The 25290-nt window shown below is 46.1% G+C and overlaps 1 protein-coding gene across 1 annotated transcript in view; it reads left to right on the top strand.

Annotated features, from left to right (window-relative positions):
* The window catches only part of INPP5B (inositol polyphosphate-5-phosphatase B), a 68077-nt gene that overhangs the window by 20612 nt on the left and 22175 nt on the right, over positions 1 to 25290 (top strand). Inside the window, 7 exon segments of the mRNA XM_058679030.1 lie at positions 14295 to 14391; positions 17137 to 17304; positions 19694 to 19795; positions 20484 to 20598; positions 20918 to 21034; positions 22385 to 22572; positions 23977 to 24088. Of these exon segments, the coding sequence (XP_058535013.1) occupies positions 14295 to 14391; positions 17137 to 17304; positions 19694 to 19795; positions 20484 to 20598; positions 20918 to 21034; positions 22385 to 22572; positions 23977 to 24088 (899 nt within the window).

Below are 25290 nucleotides of genomic sequence, written 5' to 3'. Positions count from 1 at the left end.
GAAGAAACTCCTGATTCCTGACTTTGAATCTGCTTATTTCTGGCCATTGCAGCCACTTAGGAAGTGAATTGATGGATGGAAGATCTTCGTCTTTGTCTCTCTTCCTCTCTGTATATCTGACTTTCCAATGAAAATAAATACATATTTTTTAAAAATAAATCTTACAAGAAATTTATTTGAAAGGCAGAAATACAAAGTGGTTGGGAAAGAGTGAGCTTCCTTTGCTGGTTCATTCCCCAGATGGCCACCCTGACTGGGCTGGGCCAAGCTGAAGCCAGGAGGCAAGAACTCCACCCAGGTCTCCCGTACGGGTGCAGGGCCCAAGCACTTAGGCCGTCTTCCATTGCTTTCCCAGGTGCATTAGCAGAGAGCTAGATTGGAAGTAGACAATCAGGGCTTGAGCTGGTGTCCATATAGGATGTCGACATTGCAGGCCATAACTTAACTTGCTGCACCGCAACTTCAGACCCTCTGTGAACTTCTGGAAGGTTCCTCATGAATGTGTGGAAACATGGTAAACTTGGACAGAAGCATACACTTCAGGCCTTATTTATAGCTACCATATTCAGTCCCTTACTAGCACTTGTCAAGTCCTCAGCTCTCTGAAGGCTGCCAGCTTGTCTTCTTGTGTATCTCCCACAAGCTCAGTTTGTCGTTACTGTAAGACTGGCTTCCTCTGACCTGAGAGCCCTGATGGACCTTATTTATGCCACTAAGTGCCGCTGTTGTCACGTCCAGTGGTGGCACCATTTCAGTGATGGCCTGGTTGCTGTGTGGGCTCAGGCACAGGCCATGTACACTCGGCACTCCGTGTCCGTGCTTTGCACATCCATACCATCAAGAAGAAAATACTTGAAAAATTGCTGATACTAAACATGTGCAGATTTTTTCTTGTCATTCCTTAAACAATATAGTATGATGAATGTTGGCATAGCATTAATGTTGTACTTGATGTAAGTAGACTAGAGATAATTCAAAGTATAAGGAGGAAGTGCAAAGAATGTTTGCACAATACTGTGTTATTTCATATAAAGAGCTTGGACATATGCAGATTTTGCTAGATGAGGTATTCCTCTCCAATCCCCTGAATACTAAGGGATGACTGGTGTTTTTCTGAAACTCCCCAAATTCTGAATTTCAAAATAGAGTTGATCCAAAGGAAGGACGTCTTATTTTTATTTTTATTTAAGATTTACTTATTTGGGCCTCTTGCAGTAGCCTAGAGGATAAAGTCCTCACCTTGTACATCTGGGATTCCTTATGGGTGCCAGTTTCTGTCTTGGTGGCTAAGAACTGAGCCTCAAATGTCCCTTTTGTCCTTTTCTTTATTTATTTGGGGACCCAACACTGGCACTCTGACTGTGGTGCTGGCATCCTATATGGGCACCAGTTAATGTCCTAGCTGCTCCATTTCCAATCCTGCTCCCTGTTAGTAGCCTGGGAAAAGCAGCAGACTATGGGTCAAGTCCTTGGGCCTCTGCACCTATGTGAGAGATCCAGAAGAAGCTCCCAGCTCCTGACTTCATAAGGGCTCAGCTCTAGCCCTTGAGGGTATTTGGGAGATGAACCAGTGGGTGGAAGAACTTTCTCTATCTTCTCTCTCTAAATCTGCCTTTCACAGAAAGATAAATCTTTTTTTTTTTTTAAGATTTATTTATTTTTTGTTGGAAAGGCAAATTCATAGAGAGAAGCAGAGACAGAGAGGAAGAACTTCCATCTGCCAGTTTACTTCTCAAGTGGCTGCAACAACCAGAGTTGAGTTGTTCTCAAACCAGGAGCTTCTTTCGGGTCTGCCACGTGGGTTCAGGGTCCCAAGACTTTGGGCCATCCTCCATTGCTATCCCAGGCCACAAGCAGAAAGGTAGATGGGAAGTAGAGCAGCCGAGACATGAACTAATGCCCATATGGGATGCCAGCACGTGTAAGGTGAGGATTTAGCTACTGAGTCTTTATGCTGGGCCCGCAAGTAAATCTTTTTAAAAATGAAGTTTATTTTATTTTTAAAAGATTTATTTACTTTAATTGGAAAATAAGACATAGAGAAGGAGATACAGAGAGAAAGATCTTCCATCCATTGGTTCACTCCCCTAGTAGCCGCCTCGGAGCTGAGCCAATCAAAGCTAGGAGCCAGAAGCCAGAAGCTTCCTCCAGGTCTTCCATGTGGGTACAAGGTCCCAAGGCATTGGGCCATCCTCGAGTGCTTTCCCAGGCCACAAGCAGGGAGCTGGATGGGAAGTGGAGCTGCCGGAGTTAAAACTGGTGCCCATATGGGATCCCGGCGCGTTCAAGGCAAGGACTTTAGCTGCTAGATCACTGTGCCGGGTCCAAAATTTGTTTATTTTAAAGGAAGAATGACAAGTACACGAGAGGGAAGGAAGAAGGGGGATGGGGGAAGGAGAGAGAAAGGCGGGCCTTTCATTTGTCTGTTCATTCCTCCAGTACACGCAACAGCCAAGATTGGACCAGGCTGAAGTCAGGAACCGTTAACTCTGTTGGGTCCCCTTTGTGAGTGGCAGAGATCCATGTGGATCTTGAGTTATTATCTCCTTGAGTACTTGAGTTATTATCTCCTGCCTTCCCAAACCTGCATTAGCTGGATGCTGGATGAGAAGTGGAAGTGGGACTTAATCGCAGGCACTCTGACGGGAGCTGTGGGTGTTCCAAGGGGCAGCTTAACCAATTGCATCCCATGTTGTTTTCCCTAAACATTGTGTATTTAGCAAGGCATGTGGAAAAGATTTTGGTTTTATAAATTATGTAGTGCACTATACAGAATTTAGCCAGGAACTCTGAACATTTTGGAGTTCACACATCTAGATCAGGCTTTAGTGATTGGTGGAGCTACTGTACTAGCTAGGTTCAATAGTAGATATGAGAGGTTGTCACTGAGAAGGAACGCAGAAAGTGCATGGAGCATAACCTGTGCCCCGAGGCGTTTACTGCCTGCTGGTATGTATTGTGTCTTGGGGCAAGCAGGGGACATAGCAGCAGGACCAGGAAGCTTGTGGTCCAGTTCTTGCTCTGTTCTGACAAGTGCGTTGGAGGAGGTTGACAGTGTGTGTGAGACGATCTAGGCAGCCAGAGGGTGCTCAGGAAGGAGCGGAGGAGCCGAGCCGCGTCTTGCAGATGATGAGCTGTGAGGTCATGGGGATGGGGGAAGGAAACGTGGAGTTGGGGAGGAGTTCAGGGCCAGGGGGACAGCCTGGGCATATCTGTCAAGATGCTTCTGTCGAAAGTGGTGTGTGTAAGTTACTGAAGGGTTTGACGTGGAGGAATGTCCTGCCCAGATTTGTGTTTTCTTGCCTCTGTTGGCAGGCTGGTGAAAAAGGAGACAGAGTGATCATTAGTGGGATTTCTGGAAGTAATAAGGACCTAAACTGAGCCATGGCAGTTGGGAGAGAGTAGAGGGTCAGGTATAAAAATGCTTAGGAGAGAGGATTTACAGGACTTGGTGACCAAATGTGATAAAGAAGGGAAAAACCCAGGTGTTACCACTGAGATTGAGTGGTGGAAGATTGGAGGTCTGAGGCTGGAGAAAGGGCAGAGTTGGAGTAGGGCAGCAGACGAGAAAGGAACCTGTGCCAGGAAAGGAACTGTACAGCTGTGGAGTCGTAAACTTGGATAAGAGCTGTTGTCAGGCCAGATGTGATAGCCTGGTGGCTAAATCCTTGCCTTGCATGCACTGGGATCCCATATGGGTGCTGGTTCATATCCTGGCTGCTCCACTTCCCTTCCAGCTCCCTGCTTGTGGCCTGGGAAAGCAGTAGAGGATGGTCCTGGCTCCTGGCTTCAAATCAGCTTAGCTCTGGCTGTTGCAGCCACTTGGGAAGTAAATCAGCAGACAAGAGAGCTTTCTCTCTGTATCTTCTCTCTGTATGTATATATATTTTTCCAATAAAAACTAATATAAAAAAAAATAAGAACAAAGAGCTATTGCCAGCCAGCCTCCATGCAGGTTCTGGCAAGGAGAGGTTCCGAGAAGTCTGTCCTGTGACTGGAAGTTGCCCAGATTGTGCCTTCGGGTTTCTCTACGTAGGTTGGTGTGTGGAGAGTTCCCACTTCTTGTGGACTCAGTTCAGAGAGTGCTGTCTGTGAGAGCCTGCTTGGGGTGTAGGCCTGCAGGGTGGTTTTTCCACCAGCACACTGCCCGTGTGTCTCCCGGAGATGTCCCTGCAGTCTGGCTCTTAGGAAGTTCCCGAAGAAAATCTCTATGAAAGCCCTTGGAAGGCTGACAGGCTGCACTGGGACCCTTGATTCCTGTTCCTCTGTTTAGAAAGGAGAAGTGCCTTTGGCGTGTTGTGAAGCTCCCCGAGATGTTTAATATAAAGTCCCTACTGCACAGATGGGAAGTGAGTTGTTCAGTCACAGCGGAAGACGGTAGCAGAGCTGGCCAGCAGCCCAAGGTTCCTGGCATTGGATGTTCTGAACATGTTGAGTACCAGCTGTGTACCAGGCTAGGCACCTTGGAGAGAAAGCATGAAGAATAAGTTCCTACATGACCGAGTTTACCGGTCATTGGAAAGGCAGCCAGTCACAAACACAAGATTTGTTATAGTAAGGCTTGTGAATAAACAGAAGATTGACTAAAAAACAGTTTCAGTGCAAAGAGGAAACATTTGGGAGAGTAGGGCCATGCTTCCCAAACTGTGCCGAGACACTGTGGGGTTCTGCAGTGTCACTCATGGGGAACCTTTTTTTTTCTTTTTTTTTAAGAATTTATTTTCGTTGGAAAACAGATTTAAAGAGAAAAGGAGAGACGAAGATTCTCCATCCGGTGCACTTCCCAAATGGCTGGATGGGAAGTGGAGCAGCCAGGACATGAACCAGTGCAGGTAGAGGATTATTAATCTGTGGAACCTTCGCACTGGCCCCCATTCTTGGGAAGACTTTCAAGATTAACACACACATATGATGTAACAGCAGCTGAACTTGAAGTGAATGCCATTCACAGTTTTAACATTAGCTGATGCTGCATTCCTTTTGATGGTATCTTTGTAAAACTGGGTGGCTCCTGCGCCTACGAACAAAAATCAGTGTTGATGCTGTGCGTGAGGGCCACCCTGATTCCAGGGTGTGAGGAGTTGTGTGGTCCTGTAGGCTGTGGTCAAGATGGAATGGAATTTTTTTTTTTTTTAAGATTTATTTTTATTTGCAAGGCAGATTTACAGAGAGGAGGAGAGACCAGGAGAAAGATTGTCTGTCTGCTGGTTCACTCCCCAAGTGACCGCAGTGGCCAGAGCTGGGCTGATCTGAAGGCAGGAGGCAAGAGCCAGAAAAGTCTTGCGTGTCTCCCACATAAGTGCAGGGTGCCAAGGTCTCAGGCCACCCTCCACTGCTTTCCCAAGCACAGGCCGGGACTGGATGGGAAGTGGAGCAGCCGGGACACAAACTGACGCCCATATGGAATCCTGGCACTTGCAAGGTGGAGGATTAGCCAGTTGAGACATTGGGTCAGCCCTGAAACATTTTGTTTTTATTTGTTTAAGTGTATTTTTTTTAAATGGCTACAATATTGTTAGAATTTAAACACTCATTGCTTTACTTGGCCCTGCTGCTTGGAACTGTCATGTATTTTTTTTAGGTATGGAGGTGCCTTGGTTAAAATTAGAGCCCAGTGACCTGGGGGAATTTAGGGGCCTCTGGAGCAAGGGCATAGAATGATGTCAGGTGGCAGGGTCTGTGGTTGTGGGATGAGGTGGGTGTCTGAGAAGTGAAGTGAAATTCATATCATATCACATCACTGACATCACATCTCATTGCTCTCATCACATCGCTCTATGTCACTAACACGTCACCCACACGCGCACGTCTTGTGACTCACATCACCTCACTCACATAACCTCACTCACATATCACACAGTCATCTCACTCATCACCTCACACAGTCACCTCACTCATCACCTCACTCACACATCACTCACATATCACACAGTCACCTCACATCACCTGACTCATCACCTCACACAGTCACATCACTCATCACCTCACACAGTCACCTCACTCATCACCTCACTCACACATCACACATCACCTCACTCATCACCTCACTCACACATCACTCACATATCACACAGTCACCTCACATCACCTCACACAGTCACCTCACATCACCTCACACAGTCACATCACACATCACCTCACTCACACATGACTCACATTTCACAGTCACCTCACACATCACCTCACACAGTAACCTCACTCATCACCTCACTCACACATCACACAATCACCTCACTTATCACCTCACACAGTCACATCACTCATCACCTCACTCACACATCACACAATCACCTCACTTATCACCTCACACAGTCACATCACTCATCACCTCACTCACACATCACTCACATTTCACACAGTCACATCACACACATCATATCACACATCACTCACTCATATATCGCACAGTCACCTCACTTATCACCTCACTCATATATCACACAGTCACATCACACATCACCTCACACACACATCACTCACATATCACACAGTCACATCACAGTCACATCACACATCACATCACTCATGTCATGTCACTCAGGTCATATCACGTCATGTCACGTCATGGGCATCTTCATGACTTCTCATGACCCTGGAGCACCCGGCTGAGGAAGCGTGTGTTGGGTTCTCTGCTGGGAGTTGCCATTTCCCCTCCCTTGCAGTCCTGTGTAGTGCACACTTGATGCTGTGGCCTACCTCCTGGAACCCGAGTGTCTCAGCATGATCTGGAATGCTTCCTGGGAGACTTGTTTGTTTCCCATTTAAAATTTCAGTTATGTATATTACTGTGATGGAGGATTTTTGCAACGGAGTATAAAGCAATAAAACTTACTTTGGGCTCATTGTTTCAGCTTTGGTCATTGGGAGCTGTTATGTCAAATTCTTGTTTTGGATGTAACATTGTCAGTAGAGGTGTTTTTTGCTTTTTGAACCACTTTGTTATTCCTGGCACTGCCATGAGCTCATCCAGTCCTAAAATGGTTACTCATATTTCCAAGGAGCCTTAGTTCTCATTGGAGGAGGGCAGTGAAAACCAGAACCTGGCACTGGTGCTGCGGTGTAGTGGGTAAAGTCACCACCTATGGCATTGACACCAAATCAAGGCCCAGCTGCTCCGCTTCTGGCCCAGCTGGTTGCTAGTGGCTTGGGAAAAGCAGCCAACGGCCATGTGTTTGGGTTCCTGCTACCCATGTGGGACAGCAGGGTGAAGCTCCTGACTCCGGCCTGGCCTGCTGCCAGTTGTTGTAGCCCTCTGGAGAGCAAACCAATAGATAAAAGTGGGTTTTCTCTCTCTCTCTATCTCTGTCTCTAACTTTTTCTAAGTAAATAAATACATTGCAAAAAGTGCAAAAATAGAAACCAGTATTTCACATTAAGTGTGATTGTTGATACTTGGAATGTTCTTTCTGTTCTTGTTTGTGGATCTTTTCAACTGAAGGGCAAGGAAACTGTGTGTATGTGTGTTTAGTTACCCTGTGTGCATAGATACGTATCTATGAGTGTGTATTTCTGTAACCCTCTGTGTGTGAAGCAAGATGTGAATTCATAGTGGTATCTCCAGCTAGTCCATTCTAGCTTCCTCCCCTTGCTTCTGTGGAACTCCCCACTCCCGCAATGCGAAACCTGCTTTCCCCGTTTGCCCTCCCTGTCCCCAGTTGTGTAATCCCAGCAGATGATGTAGTGGTTGCGGTTCATCTGTCCCTCTTCAGTGAGGTTGCTCTATTGTTTCCACAATGTAACTAGGTTAATTTTAAACTTTTTGAGGAATGGGGCCTGGCACGGTAGCTAGTGGCTAAAGTGCTTGCTTTGCACACCTGGAATTCCATATGTGTGCCGGTTCATATCCCAGCTGCTCCACTTCGTTCCAGCTCCCTGCTTGTGGCTTGGGAAGGCAGTGGAACAGAGCCCAAAGCCTTGGGACCCTGAACCTGCATGGGAGGCCTGGAAGAAGCCCCTAGCCCCTGGCTACCTGTCTGCTCATCTCTGGCCATTGTGGCCACTTGGGGAGTGAATCAGTGACGAAAGATCTTTCTCAGTGACGAAAGATCTTTGTCTGTCTGTAAATCCGCCTTCCCATTAAAAATAAATAAATCTTTAAGAAAACTGGGGCCTAGCACTGTAGCCCAGTGGCTGAAGTCCTCGCCTTGCATGTACTGATATCCTATATGAACACTGGTTTTAATCCTGGTGGCCCCACTTCCCATCCAGCTCCCTGCTTGTGGCCTGGGAAAGCAGTGGAGGACAGCCCAAAGCCTGGGGACCCTGCACCCGTGTGGGAGACCTGGAACAAACTCCTCCTGGTTCCTGGCTTCGCATGGGTTCAGCTCCAGCCATTCTAGTGACTTGGGAAATTAGTCATCAGATGGAAGATCTTCCTCTCTGTCTCTCTTCCTCTCTTTAGATGTGACTTTCCAATAAAAATTAAAAAAAAGTAAATCTTTAAAAAACATTGAGAAAGTGGAAGAGAGGGCAAGAGAGCTAGTGAGAGTGCATGTGATTGCTCCCACTCACTCCCCACCTCCCTAGGAACTGGGAGCTCCATCCAGGTCGCCTACATTGGTGCAGAAACCCTGATGCTAGTGCTTTGGCCTGCCACCTCTGAGGGTGTGATAAGCAGGATGCTGGACTCAGAATTCTGAGAAGCTGGGCTCAGCTGTTCTGTTATACAGGGAAGGGAATTTACGGGTGGAAGATCTGTGGGTTTGTCAGCGTGTCTCTATCTTCCAAATATTTTAAAAGTTCCCCATGCTTACACAAGGATCCTTGGCAAGCACTGATCTTTTTATTGTCACAATTTTGACTTATCTAGGACATTATATAGATGGAGTCAAGTATTTATTTTTAAAATTATTACTATTTTAAAGATTTATTATTTTTATTGGAAAGTTAGATATGCAGAGAGGAGAGACAGAGAGGAAGAGCTTCCGTAAGATGATTCACTCCCCAAGCGGCTGCAACGGCCAGAGCTGAGACGATCTGAAGACAGGAGCTAGAGGCTTCTTTTGGGTCTCTCTCGTGGGTGCGGGTCTCCAGGCTTTGGGCCGACCTCGGCTGCTTTCCCAGGCCACAAACAGAGAGCCAGATAGGAATCAGGGCTGCTGGGATTAGAACCGGCACCCATATGGGATCCTGGTGCATGCAAGAAAAGGTCTTCAGCCACTAGGTGCTGGGCCCACTTTTTTCTTTTGAATTTTTTGAAAGATTTATTTATTTATTTATTTATTTATTTTAAAGATTTATTTATTTTATTGGAAATGCAGACGTACAGAGAGGAGAGACAGAGAGGAAAATCTTCGTCCGATGATTCACTCCCCAAGTGACCACAATGGCTGGTGCTGCGCCAATCCAAAGCCAGGAGCCAGGAACTTCCTCCAGGTCTCCCAAGCTGGTGCAGGGTCCCAAGGCTCTGGGCTGTCCTTGACTGCTTTCCCAGGCCACAAGCAGGGAGCTGGATAGGAAGTGGAGCTGCTGAAACACGAACCAGTGCCCATATGGGATCCCGGTGCATTCAAGGCAAGGACTTTAGCCACTAGGTTACTGCGCTGGACCCATTGTGGTTTTCTGACTTGTTTTTATTGCTGAGTAATATTGCATTATTAGGATCTACTATGGTTTGTCTCTCCATTCATCTGTTGAGTGACATCTTGGTTGTTTCAAGTTTTTAGCAATTAGAGTAACTGTACCTATTTGTGTGTGGGTTGTTATGTGGACATTAATTTCCAGTGCAATGAATACTTGGGCATAAGGTAATGCATCCTCTGTTGAGCCTGTTAGCTTTGTAAGAAAGTGCCAAACGTTTTCCATCCTTAGAAGCAGGAGTGAGAGTTACTGTTGTTTTGTGTTCCTATCAGCAATTGGTGTCAGCAGTTAATTCAGCCATTCTGATGGACATCCCAATATGCCCTTCCTGAACTGAAATACCTTAGTTCCCTAAACTTTATATTCCTGTGGGAGGATAGCAAGAGAGGTGGCATCCCATTGGGGATTTAGTTTCCAGAAGTAATTACTAGGTAACCATAGTGTAGAAGTACTCTAAAAACAAACTGTTCCAGATCTCCTGTTCTTATTTTTGTTGGAAGACAATGGCAAGGTTACCCAGGACAATGGAAACCTATGCTGTAGGCTTGAACTTGGATACTTTGTATTTAAACAAGGGGTTCAGATTCACCTAGTATTTTCTGTTTATTCAGTCACGGCACGGCTTGTGATGTGCTGGGTGGTGTGCTCAGTGAAGAGAACACAGTGATGAATAAACCAGAAATACTTTCATCCAACTGGGGAGAAACAAGAGGCTGCAGTCTGTAGCAAGCGGTGCTGCGATTGAGGAAATACAGGGAGCTGTGGGAACGAAGGCTGGGAGAGGTCAGGGTTGACTTCTTGGGAAAATTGACCTCTAAGGTGTGGCCTACAGCAGGGATTGCCTAACAGTCCATAGGCCAAATCCAGCCTGCCACCTGCTTTTACAACTAATGAGCTAGGGCTTGGCAGCGTGGCCTAGTGGCTAAGGTCCTCGCCTTGATCCCATATGGCCGCTGGTTCTAATCCCGGCAGCTCCACTTCCTCTCTGTCTCTCCTCCTCTCAGTATGTCTGACTTTGTAATAAAAAAGATAAAATAAATCTTTAAAAAAAAAAACAACTAATGAGCTAAAAATAGGTTTTATATTCTTTAATGCTTGAAAAAGACATTTTTTGATGTGAAAAATTATATTCAAATTTTAGGCCGTGTAAGTAAAGTACTCACGACTGCTTTTGCACTGTAATAGCAGATTTGGAGCAATTATTGGACGACGGTCTGCCTGCAAAGCCTAGAAATGTGTGCTGACCCCTGGGCACCAAAGGGGCAGGTGTTAGCTACATAATGCAGAGTGGGAAGCTGGTTCTGGTGGGACCTTTGTGCTGCTGCAATAGCTGAAATGTACCGAGGGCGTGGTGTCAGGGAAGTGAAGGGACCAGAGGACTGAGGTCAGTGTGGAGGCTGGAAGGGCAAGGTCCACGTGAGGAAGACCATTGTTGGCCTTAGCAAAGAATCTGGTGGGTCTTTAAAAGGTTTGAAATGACAATTAGATGTATTTTTTCGTAAGTCTCTCTGGCTACAGTGTAGATATTTGTGTGTTTTCATTATTTGTAAAGCAGACAGATTCATCCCCTGATTGACTCCCCAGATTGCCTACAGTGGCCAGGACTGGTCCAGGTAAAGTCAGGAGCCCAGCTCTCTCTGGGTCTTCCCAGCGATGGGAGTGTGAGTAACTCAAGCTGTTGTCTACTGCTTCTTCTTTTTTTAAAGATTTATTTTATTATTTTTATTGCAAAGTCAGATATATATAGAGGAGGAGAGACAGAGAGGAAGATCTTCTGTCTGATGATTCACTCTCCAAATGACCGCAATGGCTGGTGCTGCGCCAGTTCAAAGCCAGGAGCCAGGAACCTCCTCCAGGTCTCCCACATGGGTACAAGGTCCCAAGGCTTTGAGCCATCCTCCACTGCTTTCCCAGGGCACAAGCAGGGAGCTGGATGGGAAGCGGGGCTGCCGGGATTAGAACCGGCACCCACATGGGATCCTGGCGCATTCAAGGCGAGGACTTTAGCTCCTTGGCCCTTGCACTGGGCCCCTGTCTGCTGCTTCTTAGGATATGCTGGATCAGAAACAGTAGCGAGGACTTGAGCCCTGTTCTCCAGCATCTGATGCGGGAAATGCAACTGGCAACTTAAGCCACTGTGCTAGTTGCCTGCCCCTAGTTGAGGTTTTTGGAGTCATTGGGGAGATGTTGATGAGTTACACTAATGCAGTGACAGTGGTGATAGGAATATCTTGATTTGAAGGATCACTTGGGAAACAAAATTGAACAGGCTTTGTGTCAATCTGTTTAGACTGTTGCCACAAAATACCATAGACTGAGTGGTGTAAGAATGTTTATTTGGGCCTGGCGGTGTGGCCTAGCGGCTAAAGTACTTGCCTTGCACGTGCACGGGTCCCATATTGGCGCCGGTTCTAATCCCGGAAGCTTCCCCAAGTGAGCTGCAACGGCCGATGCTATGCCGATCCAAGCCGGGATCCAGGAACTTCTTCCTGGTCTCCCACACAGGTGCAGAGTCCCAAGGAATTGGGCTGTCCTCGACTGCTTTCCCAGGCCACAAGCAGGGAGCTGGATGGGAAGTGGAGCTACCAAGCGAGGACTTTAGCTGCTAAGCCACGCCGCTGGACCCGAGAGAGAATATATGTGTGTGTGTGTGTGTGTGTGTGTGGTTTGCACGTTTGTTTCTGCATGACCTAAGTGCATCCTTAGGAAATCTGGGTTTGGTGATTGTCTTGGATCATCTTCAGGGCAGAATCCTTCCGTAGAGTTTAACACTTCCAGCCCTGCTTCCTGTAACTTGAGTTTTCAAGTAGCATTTCCCTGTGGCCTCTTTATTGTTGTTTCCTGTCAACAAGAGTTAGATTTTAAGGAGCAAAGATGCAATCATATTAACTTTCCCTTTCTGCTTTGTCTGTTTCACAAGTTTCCCAGAATATTTATTTTTGTTGCTGTTGCCATTTCTTGGGTTCTTTGATTTCATGTTTAAAAAAAATTTTTTTTAATTTAAATTTTATTTTTTTAAAAGATTTACTTATTTTTTTATTGGAAAATCAGATATGCAGAGAGGAAAGAGACAGAGAAGATCTACCATCCATCGATTCACCCCCCAAGCAGCCACAACGGTTGGAGCTGAGCCGACTCAAAGTCAGGAACCAGGGCCTTCTTCTGGGCCACCCAAATGGGTGCAGGGTCCCAAGGCCTTGGGCCATCCTCGCCTCCTTTTCCAGACCGCAAGCAGGGAGCTGGATAGGAAATGGAGCAACCAGGACATGAACCAGTGCCCACATGGGATCCTGGCACATGCAAGGCGAGGACTTTATTACTTAGCCACTGAGCCTGTGAGAGGGCCAGGCTCTTAGATTTTCAAGGAATTGTGTGTATGTGTGTTTTTACAATGACCGCTTCTAGAGCAATTCAGACCTTTGACCCTTGCCTTTATTCCTGTTTGAAGTCTCCCTAGAAGATAAGATCACTGTCTTTTTTGATACTGTGTTGGGTGACCTAAAAGAGCTTACTCACTGGCCCCCTGGTTTGTTTTCCATAGTAAACAAGTCAGGAAAGCAGGGTGGGTCAAATCACTGAGACAGAGAGAGATTGGTAACTTGCCCAAATGCTAAATAATAAAGTGAAGTTTTTCTTTTAAGAAGATTTATTTAATTTATTTGCATGGCAGAGTTGGGCCCATTGTGATAGCCTGGTGGCTAAATCCTTGCCTTGCATGCACTTGGAACCCGTATGGGCACCAGTTTGTGTCCTGGCTGCTCCACTTCCCATCCAACTCCCTGCCTGTGGCCTGGGAAAGCAGTGGAGGATGGCAGAAAGCCTTGGGACCCTGCACCTGTATGGATTACTAGGAAGAAGCTCCTGGCTCCTGGCCTCTGATGAGTTCAGCTCTGGCCGTTGTAGCCACTTGGGTAGTGAAGTAGATGTTGGAAGATCTTTTTGTCTTGTCTCTCTCTGTATACATCTGGCTTTCCAATAAAATTAAATAAATCTTGGGCCCGGGGTGGTGGACTAGCGGCTGAAGTCCTTGCCTTGGAAGCGCTGGGATCCCATATGGGTACTGGGATCCCATGTGGGCGTCGGTTCTAATCCCGGCAGCCCTGCTTTCCATCCAGCTCCCTGCTTATGGCCTGGGAAAGCAGTCAAGGATGGCCCAAAGCCTTGGGACCCTGCACTCGTGTGGGAGACCTGGAGGAGATTCCTGTCTCCTGGCTTTGGATTGGCGCAGCACCAGCCATTGCGGTCATTTGGGGAATGAATCATCAGACAGAAGATCTTCCTCTCTGTCTCTCCTCTCTGTACATCTGACTTTACGATAAGAATAAAATAAATCTTTAAAAAATATATAAAAAATCTGAAAAAAAAAAAAAAAAAAGAGTTCTAGAGAGAGGAGGAAAGAATCTCGTGTCTGCTGGTTGATTCCCCAAATGACTGCAATGGCCATGGCTGGGTCAGGACGAACCCAGGAGGCTGGAGCTTTTCCCATGTCTCCCATGTAGGTGCAGGGGTTCAAGTTCTGGGGACTTGTTCTGCTGCTTTCCCAGGTGCATTAACGAGGGGCTGGGTAGGAAGTGGAGCGGCCAAGACACAAATCAGCACCCAGGTGGCATACTGGTACTACTGGTGGAGGCTTAGCCTACTGTATCATGGCACTGGCTTTAGGCTATGTGACATATATTTTAAAGTACATTTTAATTTCTTTTCCTTCCCTTTAGGTGGTTCTAACTTTGACGACTTAAGGCCGAAAGGGAAAGTTGTGCCTATGGAGAACAGCTCCAGGGGTCAGGATAAACCAGACCACTTTCTCACAAGGTAAGGTAGCTCTGCCTTTGCAGCCTCCCAGAACTGAGATCTGCTCATTGCACTCCTGAGACCGTTGCTGTGCATGCTGTTAGTTAGCTGGCCTAAGAAACGCTCTTGATAGCACTTGACAGTTATTGAGCACTTACTGTACATGCCAGGCACTCTGCCCTCACACGCGCTATCCTTTAACCCCAAGTAGGTGAGGAATTATTCACATCGCCCAAGGTCCCTGAGCGGGTGTTGCGAGGTGTGTGTGAGATCAAGCCAGACAAGTCTAAGGTTTATTAAGGAGTCTTTATTAATCAAGCTTGGTGATAACAGGGCCCACTAGAAATAGCAAATGAGAAGTGCATGTGGCAATCCAGTCAATTGTAACTCCAAGAGGAACAAATGGTCATTACCCTGAAGTCCATCTGTTAAACTGAAGACCTATGTCCCAGCTTCCCCAACAATATAAGTTATCCTAAGAGACATGCAATGAATAACCTGGACACACAAAGCTGCAGACATTCACCTTTCCCTGGCTTCTCTGCCCACGTTTCATCACTGCTAGACCTCACCTCTCCTGGAGCTCTCGAAAATACACACATTAAATATACAAAGATTCTGAGCATTGCTGTCTTCACTTTCCCGCCCAAGCAGTGAACAGAGAGGGTGAGCAATACAGACACACAGGGGCCATGCTCACGGGCTCCCTGTCCTTGGAGTCTGTATGCGGGAAGCCAGAGACAAGCAGGTACTGGGAAAGGCAAGAGGGCCAGAGTGAGGGAAGCACAGGACTGAGAGCGAGCCCCTCCCTATCATGGGCGCTTATGGGGCTTGCAAGAGGAGTGGTTATTCAACAATGCAGTACGTCCCGTCCAAGTTCCAGGTTATGATAGGTGAGCATCACAGGTGGGCAGAAGGGAACACGTAGGTGGTGTTGGGGGAGTGACTTCCAAGCTGGTGACCCTGAACTAGCTGCCTACCTCGCTATACTGGCAAGCGGCCAAGCCAGGACACGCAGCTGGGATCTGTGTGTTAGACACATTTGCTTTCTCCCTCCCATTCTTTTATGAGTTCTCTCATTGCTTTCCTCTCCTTTTCTTTTTTCCTGTATTACACCTAGTCTGTGCTACAGTGCCTCCTGCTGACCGTCCTTAGAATCATCTGGTCAGAATAATGCTTCATGGTTTGTGTCAATATTTTCAGCACACACTTATGCGGCATGAGATAATCCCTGAATGTTAAATGTTCTGTGTGCTGTCTTAGTATAAACAGATATATTTTCTACGTGGTTTTAATTAGTATGCACATGCCAGTTGTAATGTTAAACACTTAATATGGCCATTTGTCCAGTGTTAGACACTATTTCAAGTGCTTTTATGTCTTGGTTAATTAGGTAACTTTCAACAGAAGTTTCTTGAGCTGTTTCTTAGACTTTTCTTAGGTAAATATGTCAATTTTGCTTCTGTTGGCACTTGGACAGTTTGTGGTGTGACTTTAAACAGGCAATAATGAAATGTAAGCCTTCATTGCCTTTCTTTTTTTTTTTTTTTTTTTTTTTTTAAGATTTATTTTATTTTTATTACAAAGTCAGATATACTGAGAGGAGGAGAGATAGAGAGGAAGTGAAGCTGCCAGGATTAGAACCAGCGGCCATATGGGATCAAGGCGAGGACCTTAGCCACCAGGCCATGCTGCCAAACCCTGCCTTTCTTTTTATGTTGTGTTATTTCTGTGCAAGAGATACAGAAGTAGAATCATGAAGTCTGTGGTCTTGTTATACAAAGAGCAGAAAGAGCAGTGCCAGATCTGAGTTCTGGTCTGCACCCTGCTGCCGTCCAGCTGGGCAAACCCTTGGTGACGCTGACTGTCTTTTGAAAATGAAGGTATCAGCTTATCTTCAAGGTCTCCTGGCCTGAAAGTCTATGAATTTATTATCAGAAACGTCTCCAGCACAACGCACTATAGAATTAGCAACGCATACTTTCTGTGTAGAAATAGTAAACTTTTGCTTTGACCTCATTTATTAATTTTTTTTCATGACTTAAACAGTTTATTTTCATTTTGTGTTGAAAAGCAGAAAGAATCTTCTACCTACTGATTTCCTCCCCAAGTGTCCCTAGTCGCCAGGAAGAGGCCAGGCCGAATCCGGGAATGCAGATCTGAAAACAAGCGTCAGACATGAGTGACAGAGCACCCCCACACCTGAGTGTCACTGCTGCCTTTAGGGTGCTCATTAGTAGGAGGCTGGAACCAGAAGCTGAGCCAGAACTTTAACCCAGGCACTTCCATTGTGGCCTTTAAAACTTGCAGCTAAAAACTGGCCCCTTGCATTGACCTCATGTGACTCAGATCTTACGTGTGGGAAGATTTGTGTTCAGATTTGCCATGGAAGAATAAAAAAAAAAAAAAAAAAAAAGAGAGAGAGAGAGAATGTGTTTTTTGCTCCCAATGCAATAGCTCAGTGGCTAAATCCTTGCCTTGCACATGCTGGGTTTTTATATGGGTGCTGGTTCATGTCCCAGCTGCTCCACTTCCCATCCAGCTCCTTGCCTGTGGCCTGGGAAAGTAGTAGAGGACATCCCAAAGCCTTGGGACCCTGCATCTGCGTGGGAGACCTGGAAGAAGCTCCTGGCATCAGATTGGCACAGCTCTGGTTGTTGTGGCCACTTGGGGAGTTAACCAGTGGACAGAAGATCTTTCTCATTATATTTGCTTTCTGTGAATCTGCCTTTCCCATAAAAATAAACGAATCTTTTTTTTTTCCAGACAGAATAAGTACAAGCCTGAAATTACTACCATGGTTCACTCCTCTACTGTCACAGTATCAGACAAGGCTCATATCTTATCCATGCAGAAGTTTGGATTGCGAGATACAATTGTGAAATCACAACTAATACAGAAAGAAGCGGACTATACCTACATCCAGAACTTCAGGTAGCTGACTGGATCCTAGACTGTGTCCTACATCCAGAGCTTCAGGTAGCTGACTGGATCCTAGACTGTGTCCTACATCCAGAGCTTCAGGTAGCTGACTGGATCCTAAACCATGTCCTACATCCAGAGCTTCAGGTAGCTAACTGGATCCTAGACCGTGTCCTACATCCAGAGCTTCAGGTAGCTGACTGGATCCTAGACTGTGTCCTTTCTTTTTCTCAGAGCAGAATGACTATGCAGCTTTCTGTACTTTAAGCACTTCCTTCCCCTCGGCTTGATTTGGAAACAAATCATTCTATAGAATCTGTCATTTTCAAAAGGAGTAATTCCACTCAGTCTTCATGAATGTTAAATTCTGTGCTGTCCTGGGCAGGCACTGTGGTTGGTGTGGTGTGGTGAGGATGCCATAGCTTACAGAGAGGTAAGAGGTATTTGCAAAGATCAGTGAGTACCAAGGCAGGATCTTTGTGTATCTCTCTGAGGATTTATTTTACTTTTTGAAGATTTACTATTTGAAAGGCAGAGTCATGGGGGCGGTGGGAAGGGGAAATTGACCATCCCCTAGTTCACTTCCCAAATGGCTGCAATGGCTGGAGCTCTGCCAGGCTGAAGCCAGGAGCCTGGTATGCCTTGTGGATCTCCCATGCGGGTGCAGGAGCACAAGCACTTGGGCATCTTCTGCTTTTCCAGATGCCTTAGCAGGGAGCTAAGGATTGAAAATAGAGCAGCCTGAACTTACTCTGTTGCCCATATGGGCTCTAACCCACTGTGTCACAGTGCTGCTCACCCCCTCGATCCCAAGTGTCCCACTTCCTGAGTCCTGAGCCTTTGAAGAAAGTCATTGAGAATGAAGTTAGCTGGGGTTGGGTAGTCTTCTTTAAAAAGAGCTACTGAAAGGGAAAAGAATAAAGGTTGCAGGATTCTGATAGGTTATTTTAAATCATTGTGTTGGGACTGTCAGGCAAGATGCCATTGTTACTGGAGATAGAAACCTTGAGTCACTGAGAAGGAGTAGCCTTTTGAGCAGAGTCGTTGTTTCCAGCCCTAAGTAACTACCAAACTTTTATGGTTTTTGTTTTTCATTTCTGACACAGGGTGAGGCATTTCTTGGAAGATGGTTCCGTAATAGCTTAATAGCTGTTTAAGGGAAGTCAGGATGTTTAAGTAGGACTGTACCCTTTGATGTTTTCACAAAAGTGACAGATATCATAGCCCATCACCTCTTGGTATCACAGTCTATTTCATGTTAGAAATGACATCTCTTTTTTTTTTATTCATTAATTACATTGTATTACATGACACAATTTCCTAGGTACTGGGATTCTCTCCCCTTCACCCCAAACCCTTCCCCTATGGTGAATTCCTTCACCTTGATGCATAACCACAGCTCAGGTTCCGTTGGGATTCCCTAATTACAAGCTCACACCATACAGAGTCCAGCATCCCACTGTCCAGTCAAGTTCAACGGCCTCTTAGGGAGGCCCTCTCAGGTTTGAAGGCAGAGCCAGCAGAGCGTCACCTTGATCAATTAGAAGCTCCAACATATTATCAGCAACAGTCCAGGTACGATGAGGCTGGTGCAGAGTCCACTGATTGACATAGTCCATCTTAGAGTTTCCCCTTGTCCAGTATTTCGCTGCCAACATATAGCTGAGGTGGTTGATTGATCTACTCCATCTTCCATCTTTTCTTGGTTAATGTTTTGATTCCTCCATTTTGTTCAGGGGAATCCCCAAAGAAACTTTGAGATATTCCCAGTCCAGGCTCCTACATGTACAAGTAAGCACAGTGCCCGCCACAGTCCATCACTCTGATCAGCTGGTGGTTTTAACCCCTGGGTTGGATCTATTCTGAGCCCCGACCTCCATTGGAACCAATCAGTATTGCAGCCCTTCCTGGCTCTGCCCAACACACACTGGTCCCTCACCTAAACCAGTGGGAGGTGTGCTGGTTGGGTGCTGCATTCCCTACTGGCACAGGCCATTTCACCTTGGCATTTTGTGTTTTGTACTGTTTTTTTATCGCAACCAAACCTGGCCAGGCCCCCACACAGTTCCTGCGCTCGGGCTTGCCAGTGGATGACGTGAACTGACTCAGCCTGGTCTGCCCCCAACCCGAGCCAAGTGTATGCCAGTGGGTCACTTTCCAAAGCCTCTTCTGGGTTGTTTACCTCCATGCTTCCTGTGTTTATTTGTAGGGTCAGTGTCCTGTCAGAGGAACTGTTCAGATTCCTCCATCCGACCCCTTCCTGGAGAAATGACATCTCTTAAAATTACATGTCTTAAAATGCCATCCATAGAGACCAAAACCAGGCACAATCTGCATATAAAGTTTTTTTTCCCTCTGTCATGTCTATCATGCGTCCAAGTCACATTCTTTTTGGTTTCAGGTTTTTTGTGGGAACATACAATGTGAACGGACAGTCCCCCAAAGAATGCCTCCGGCCCTGGCTGAGTCATAGTGTTGAGGCGCCAGACATATACTGTGTAGGGTGAGTGCTCTTTCTCTCGAGGTCATCTCTCTATCCCAGGGAACATCCAGGTGTGGGTGAAGGGAGGTGACAGAAACACATGACTGTATCTTCATAGCAGGTGAAGGATTTGATAAATGGTCATGTGCTTGATAAAAGCTGCTTCTGTCTTTGATGTTCTTGCTCCCAGTAAAGGAATCTCCAGCAGGTGCTGTGCTTGCCCTTGAAGTGCTGATGTTTAATTTTTAGTGCAAACCTCTGATGCAGTCAGTATACCCTGAACTGAATGTCATTACTTGGACATTCCATACTTTGGTCACAAAACAAAGTATCTTACCAGGGAATGAAGGCTAGCTAAAGCAAATACCATCATTTAACCTCTCTTGTGTTTTGTGCTCTTACTGTCTGAGGTGAGCATGTTTGATGAGGAGGAGCAGTAAAGAAAGCCTGTGTCATATAATGGAGAGGGCTAGAGTTTAGAATTTATATAGACTGAGGTCTGAATCCCAGTGTGGTGCTTATGTGGACCAGTGGTTGCAGATGTGAAATGGATGCTTCCAGCCTTGTGGCAGGAAGAGGAGGCTGGTGGCCAGTGTTGGGAATGCCCTGGGAAGACCTTTGACATTTGGTTCCTGGGCTCGGGGGGGTTATTAAGCACATGCTTTAACTTGAACATCTCATCTGTGTGTTCACTTTCTCCACTCTGTAGGTTCCAGGAACTTGACCTGAGTAAAGAAGCCTTTTTCTTTCATGATACCCCAAAGGAGGAAGAGTGGTTCAAAGCTGTGTCTGACGGCCTTCACCCAGGTGCTAAATACGCGAAGGTGAGAGAGTACTCAGGAATAGATTGTCACGCAAGAAAATTCTGAGAGGTTTTTGTCTTTTCTATGAGCTTTAGTTGTAAGCCAGCCCTAGTTCTGTTCCAGTACCTCTAGAAGGAGTGCCGCAGGGAAAGACGGGTTGCTTAGGTTATCACAGATTCTGAGGGAGTTGAAGAGGTGATTCTGTGGTGATGCTGTGCGGCAGGCATACATTGGTGCTCTCTGCCAGCAGGAGACTCCTTTCCCTTTGCAGCTTTGTCGTTGTTGGCCACTTGTCCAAGTACTTGATGTCCTCATTGGAGTGTGTGGGTATGTTTTCCAGGTGAAGCTCATCCGGTTAGTTGGGATCATGCTGCTGCTGTACGTCAAACAGGAACACGCAGCATACATCTCAGAAGTAGAAGCCGAGACTGTGGGAACAGGAATCATGGGGAGGATGGTGAGTTGTGGTGTTTGATAACAGAGAACCTTGATCCCTAGGATTTTTGCTTTTGTCCTTTTGAGGTTTATCTGAAAGGCAGAGAGAGAGAGATTGGTCTTTCCTTCACTGAATCACTTCTCAAATGACTGCAACAGCCAGGACTGGACCAGGCCAAGGCCAAAAGCCAGAAACTACAGTCTGGTCTCCTACATGGTGACCATTAGCAGGAAGCTGGATGGGAAGCAGAGTAGCTGGGGCTAGAACAGGCAGTGGGCTATGGGGTGCTGGCATAGCAAGTGGCAGCTTTACTGTTTGTTCCACAAAGCTGCTCCTCCCGTGGTGTTTTGATCCAGCTTCTCATGATGCAGACAGATACTTTATGTGTCTCAGTTTGAGGGTGCTGGAATGACAAAGTGAAATGTGTCCTCAGGCAGGGCTGGATTGAGTAGGCTTTAGAAGCCATAGTTCAGTGAGTTTCCAGGTGATTCTCCAACAAGCACCTGCCCTCCTGTTCACACACTGGAGCCTGCAGTTGCTCTGCCATTTAATTCATGAAGTAGGTGAAAGAAACTATTTTCGAAGGAAACAGTGCTGACAAGTTTGTAGTTTTCTGTTTTTCTTCCTGCTCTTTGGGACTTGCTTTTAGATTCTCCTGCAAGAGCTTAGCTCTGTGCAGAGAAGAGCATATGGCTTACCTGTGATTTAGTGCAAGAGCACCAGATTGAGAATGAGGCTCTGGGCTCAATTCTGCCATCACACGAATGAAGGAAAGAAACCTAGCAGAGAACTTTGGTGAAAAAAAAAAAAAAACCACAAAACAAAACCCAGCATTATTATTCTAAAGTAATACTCTTGAATACCTTGTTGGGTGGATCTCTTGCGTGGTTGGATGAGGGAAGAGCTGTAGAAGCAGGCCAGCATTTACATATCAGGAATGTTGTCATTGTTCAGTAATCTGGTAGGGTGTGTCTGCACTCCTTCCAAAAGCAGATTAGGGGACTCTCCCCACCCTGCACCAAGGTTACTAAATCCATTGTGAAGTTCTGGGAGGAATTTTAGGTCTCTCAAGCCCAGGAAACTCTCCACCCAGCAGGGAACTTTTGCCTGCCTGGTCTGTGAGCTGTATTTTCTTTATTTCTTTTCATTAAACTTGACTTCTATTAAAAATATTAATAAAAGCAAAACAGAAAAAAAAGACTGCCATCAACCAGCCAGTTATCGTGCCTTTTAGAATTTTTTTTTTCTGTAATATACAGATAATAATTCACAGTGTTATTATGAAGACTGAGCTAAAATGCTCTGAAAGTCGTGGGTATAAATGACTGACAGTTAAGTTATGGTTCATATTCTCTGGGCTCCTTTTGATAGGGTAACAAAGGAGGTGTGGCCATCAGGTTCCAGTTCCATAACACCAGCATCTGCATTGTGAATTCTCACCTGGCAGCCCACACAGAAGAGTATGAGAGGAGGAACCAGGACTATAAAGACATCTGTTCTCGAATGCAGTTTTGTCAGGTTGACCCAAGTCGTCCCCCCCTCACCATCGGCAAACACGAGTGAGTCCTGAGCCTGGGCTCTTGCCCCATCTGGTTCACCACGTGTAGAGTGGTGGGCTCTGTGTGTTGTTGGGAAGATCACTGGGAGAGTGCAGCATCTGCCAGCTCTGGGTTTACTTGTAGAGTAGGACTCTTGGAAAGTTTTAGTACACCTTTGGACAGACCCCTAGATTCTGTTAAATAGCATTTGTCCTTAGAAAAGTGTAAGATTAATTTTAATATGGGTTTACCTTGATCTGACGATATGAGGAGAATAACCAAAGAGCTAGCTAGCATCTTAAGCCTAGTTTTTACAAGTATCCTCTGAGATCTTTGCATCCGTTCCTTTCAGAGCACATGTCATTGACACTACAACCATGCTTATTGGCTTCCACTTGGTCATTTTTACCTGTTGGTTAAACTTCATGTTATTTGTCTAAAACTTGCTGTTCGCCTAAATTTAGAACCTTCACATTTTAGACTTATGTCAGCAGTTGAAGCTTACGCTATTTCCTTCCCATAGAAGAAACTGTCCCTGGGGCTGTGGTACCTGCCAGGGAGTTTGAAGTTATACCTCTTGTTCTGCTGCCATGGGAGCGATCTCAACGCTCCCTGTGTTCTGGATTTTCTTTCCAGGGCCTCTAACTAGCAAGGGTTGTGTCCTACAAGCCAGCTCTTCCATTCTGTGCACCTGCACCATCCTAGTTTGAGCTTGCAGCCTGTAGGTCGGTGGGTCAGCTCTCTACTGTGGATACATTGGATTTGGGACATGTAGACTGTAGATTCTCCAGTGACATGGCTGTTGGCTTCAGATAGAAAAGGTCGTGGGCTTAATGAGATGTGTGATGTCATCAAGAAATCTTCAGTTCACTTTTCCCCAATCTTCAGCTTTGTTGACGAGTGTAAAGAGAGTCAGCCGGTGATGATGTGGTTTTTAAACCCAGGCTCTGCTCCAAAGGTTGAGCTTTTTCCCAGAGGAATTCCACTCTACACTTGGCCGAGAGGCTGAGAAGCGATGGGAACTCCAGGCTGCACGCACAGGCTGAGAACATGTTTGGTGCAACGGGGCAGAGGCAGAGTCACCAGCACCTGGTTTGGGGTCCCTGGGTGTTTGACATTTCCCATTCTCATTCATGTTTGCCTCTCTCCAGCAATGAGATAAACTTTGATCTTGTTTTTAGATCTTACTAGACTATCTTTCCAGCCAGGGAGAACTCAAAGCTATTTTTAGTGAACTTGAGACCAAGATAATTGAGTAAGCAGCATTTTAAATGTGGTATTAATTGGAATAGCAAGAAAAGGAAAAATTTCCTGACAGCTGAGTCACATTCCAGCTGAGCTCCTGGGGCTGTAGAAGTGCCCTCCACAGTATGGGTTCAGGATTTGTACCACCAGCCCTGTTACCTTTGTGCTCTGTCTTCACAGTGTGATCTTGTGGCTGGGGGACCTCAACTACAGGATAGAAGAGCTGGATGTGGAAAAAGTGAAAAAGCTCATCGAAGAGAAGGCCTTCCAAGCCCTGTATGCATACGATCAGGTACAAATGGGTCCAGGCAGTTGCTGTCTCCATGGCTTACCAACACACAGCCTTTCATTCTTGGCTTGGGCGGTCTCCCCAAGGCCCTGACACCCCACTTTGCCTTCATTTCCTCTGTATTTTCAACTGACCCCCCAGTAGTCTCCCAGTGGCTCATTCCTTGGGGCTCCCAGTGTGCTCTGGGGCAAGAGCTTGTTCTTGCTCTCTTGCACTCTACAAGTTATTTATTCAGATTTACAGAGAGAAGGAGAGACAGAGAGGGAAAGATCTCATTGACTGGTTTACTCTCTGAATGAGTGCAACGGCAGGAGTTGATCCAAAGCAGGGGCCAGGAGCTTCTTCTGGGTCTCCCATGTAGGTGCAGGGGCCCAAGACTTTGGGCCATGCTCTATTGCTTTTCCAGGCCGTAAGTGGGGAGCTGGATGGGAAGTGGAGCAGCTGGGACACGTACTGGCACCCATTTAGTGCTGGTGCTTGAAGATGGAGGATTAGCCTGTTGAGCCACAGTGTGGGCCCCTGAAGTTCTTTTCTTAAAAAGTCTGTAAACTTCCTTGATAGCCTAAATGTAGTCATTAGTCTAAATTTCACTCTTTCTCTCCCCCACTTTTTTTTTTTTTTGTCAATACATGTCAATTGAAGAAAAAGAATCTTTGTTATGTTTTTCTCTGTGGCCTATTATATTGACCCAGTTTTTTCTTACATTTTTCCATAGTAAATTACTTTTATTCTACTTGATTCCCAGGTTAGCATTAACCTAGTTTGTTGTAGCTCTGCTTGTATTTTATAATTTCTCTTATAATTTCATGTTCATCTTCACTTGCCTTCTGCAGTCTTTCCTGGAAAAAAAAATCTGCTTTCCAGGTCTTGTTTCTGGTTTCCTTAAGATTCACTTACCTGGGCCTGGCGCAATAGTGTAGAGGTTAAAGTCCTCACCTTATAACGCCAGGATCCCATATGGTCGCCGGTTCTTATCCTGGTGGCCCTGCTTCCCATCCAGCCCCCTTCTTGTGACCTGGGAAAGCAGTGGAGGACGGCCCAAAGCCCTGGGACCCTGCACCCGCGTGGGAGACCCAGAAGAGCTCCTGGCTTCGGATTGGCTGAGCTCCAACCGTTGCGGTCACTTGGGGAGTGAACCATCGGACGAAAGATCTTCCTCTCTGTCTCTCCTCCTCTTTGTATATCTGCCTTTCCAATAAAAATAA

Source organism: Ochotona princeps, chromosome 2 (genome assembly GCF_030435755.1).
Source record: "Ochotona princeps isolate mOchPri1 chromosome 2, mOchPri1.hap1, whole genome shotgun sequence".
NCBI lineage: Eukaryota > Metazoa > Chordata > Mammalia > Lagomorpha > Ochotonidae > Ochotona > Ochotona princeps.
The sequence above is the reverse complement of the archived record's forward strand: the minus strand, read 5'-3'. Positions and strand labels throughout refer to the sequence as shown.